Below are 1,916 nucleotides of genomic sequence, written 5' to 3' on the forward strand. Positions count from 1 at the left end.
GAAGGGGACTTCTGGGGACGGAGGCCGAGGCTTGGGCGGACTCGTTCCTGTGCTGTCGGCCCGCAGACATGGCGATGGGTGCCTAATGGAATCACCCGTGAGCCCAGCACGGAGGTCATGGGGTCAGGAGGCCACAGGAAGGGGCTGATGGCACTCCTCACCAAGACGGGCTTCAGGGAGCTGGGGGTCTCCAGGTCGGGAGGTGCCTGGGATTTTAGGGGAGAAGCAGTCTCCGTGTGTGGCCTGCAGGGCGCAGGCAGGGCTGAGAGCAGGTGGAGGGAGCGGGTAGTGTGTGTCCCACTGAGGGCGGTCAGAGCTGAGGAGGCCACTCCAGGTGAGAACATTTGTCTGCTGTACTTTTGGAGCCCAAGGTCAGTAGGACAGGCCCCAAAGAGTTCTTAGGGGGAAGGGGGCCATTTAGTGCCGGCATAGACCCTAGGATGTGGGACACGCCCCCACACCCCCATGGTGAGCACCCACAGCCAGTGGAGTCTCCCTCAGCCCGTGTGCCGGGGCCCTGCACGGCTGGGCTGAGGAAGAGACTCCACGGTCTAACGGCTCCCTGGCTGCCTTGACCCCTTCTGGGCATTAGCTGCTCTCTCCACCCAGGGACACGCTCCCCCCACCTTCTTCAGGATCTGAATTCTGAGGCTGCGAGAGAGACGTAGTTCATGTGGGGGGAGGCCCCTAGTCACCTCCACGAGCCGGCACAGGCCGCGCTCTGAGAATGAACTCCCGTGGGGATCAGAGTATGGTGTGTGGATTTTATTCTGGGCACAGCTGGCAGGACGCTCAGTCCCCCAACAAGATAGAGGCCTCGTGTACATGCTGCCGGACCACTCGGTCCAACAGGGTGTGCACATCTCGGGCAGCCCGGGCAGCGGCCTCCAGCACCCGCTCCAGGTGGTCCTCATGCAGCCTGGCATCCATCTCAAGCAGCGCGATCTGGCCCGAGGCTGGCAGCAGGGCCAGGGCCAGCTGGGGGCCGCCAGCTGCTTCCTCTACGTGGCTGAGGTCCGCCAGGGCTGTGCCGTCCACAAAGCCCGCTGAGCAGGCACACACAAAGTCCCGCATTGGTATCCCCGCATCCAGCACGGCCAGCGTGGCTGCATTCACACAAGCGGCGTAGGTCCCACCGTCTGCCTGCAGCACCTGCGGGGAGCCCCATCCACAGCGGCTGAAGTCCATGAGGCTGCCCGCCCTCACGTCCTCCATCTCCCTCCTCTGCCCGGGTGGAGGGCGGCTGCCTGCTCACCTGCACATAGATGTCAATCTGGGAGCGTGGGTGCAGCTGCGTAAGGATAGCTGCCTCGAAGGTCTGACGCAACTGCAGCCCCATCTCGCAGGACTTCCGGTCCCCATGCGGCCGCCGCTTGCGCTCGCCGGTGCTGAAGGTGGCAGAGCTGTACTGACAGTTGACCAGGGCCCTGTCTGGGAGGGCTCGGGACCGGGAGCCCCGGATCTGAGTGGGAAAGGACTCATGAGCCAGGCCCGCGCCTCCCAGCTCACACTACGCCTTCTTCCGGCTCAGGTCCCAAACCTCGGCCTCCCCCGCATCTCCCTCCAACGTCCCAACGAGCGCAACTACTTGACCTCAAAAACAGAGGCCACGTGAACCATCTCTAAGCCACCATTCCCTCCCTCTGGGTCTTAACAAGCCTCCCTGTTCCCGTCCTCGCCTCATCCCCTCCCAACCCATTTTTCACTTGTAGCCAGAGCCAGTCTGTTGACAAATGCCAAGTCCGATTCCGTCTCCTCTGTACAGCCACACGCTCCCAAAGGCTCCCCATCAGGTAAAATCCGAAATCTTTTCCCTGGTCTGCCAAGCCCCGAGGTCGTGCCTCCCTCGAGACGCCTCAATCTCATTTGGAATTGTTCTCCTTCTCCCCGACCAGCAGCCTTTCTGCTCTGCAAAG

At 62.7% G+C, this 1,916-nt stretch overlaps 1 protein-coding gene across 1 annotated transcript; it reads right to left on the minus strand.

The window, feature by feature from the left end:
- Nucleotides 1–748: 748 nt before the first annotated feature.
- On the minus strand, nt 749–1,486 carry EXOSC4 (exosome component 4). The gene is made up of 2 exons (XM_015571398.1): nt 1,256–1,486; nt 749–1,152 (listed from the first exon to the last, which is right to left on the minus strand). Exons 1-2 carry the CDS (start codon nt 1,337–1,339, stop codon nt 793–795), a joined length of 444 nt encoding a protein of 147 aa, XP_015426884.1. The 5' UTR covers nt 1,340–1,486; the 3' UTR covers nt 749–792.
- Nucleotides 1,487–1,916: the final 430 nt, after the last annotated feature.

The sequence above is a fragment of the Myotis davidii genome, unplaced genomic scaffold (genome assembly GCF_000327345.1).
Source record: "Myotis davidii unplaced genomic scaffold, ASM32734v1 scaffold1509, whole genome shotgun sequence".
Classification (NCBI taxonomy): Eukaryota; Metazoa; Chordata; class Mammalia; order Chiroptera; family Vespertilionidae; genus Myotis; species Myotis davidii.

Bases quoted from the DNA above. Each gene is read 5' to 3' on its own strand.
- EXOSC4 (XM_015571398.1), bottom strand. From the start codon at position 1,339: ATGGGGCTGCAGTTGCGTCAGACCTTCGAGGCAGCTATCCTTACGCAG. The intron at 1,153-1,255 runs GTGAGCAGGCAG...GGCTCCCCGCAG, and splicing joins AGATTGACATCTATGTGCAG to GTGCTGCAGGCAGACGGTGG.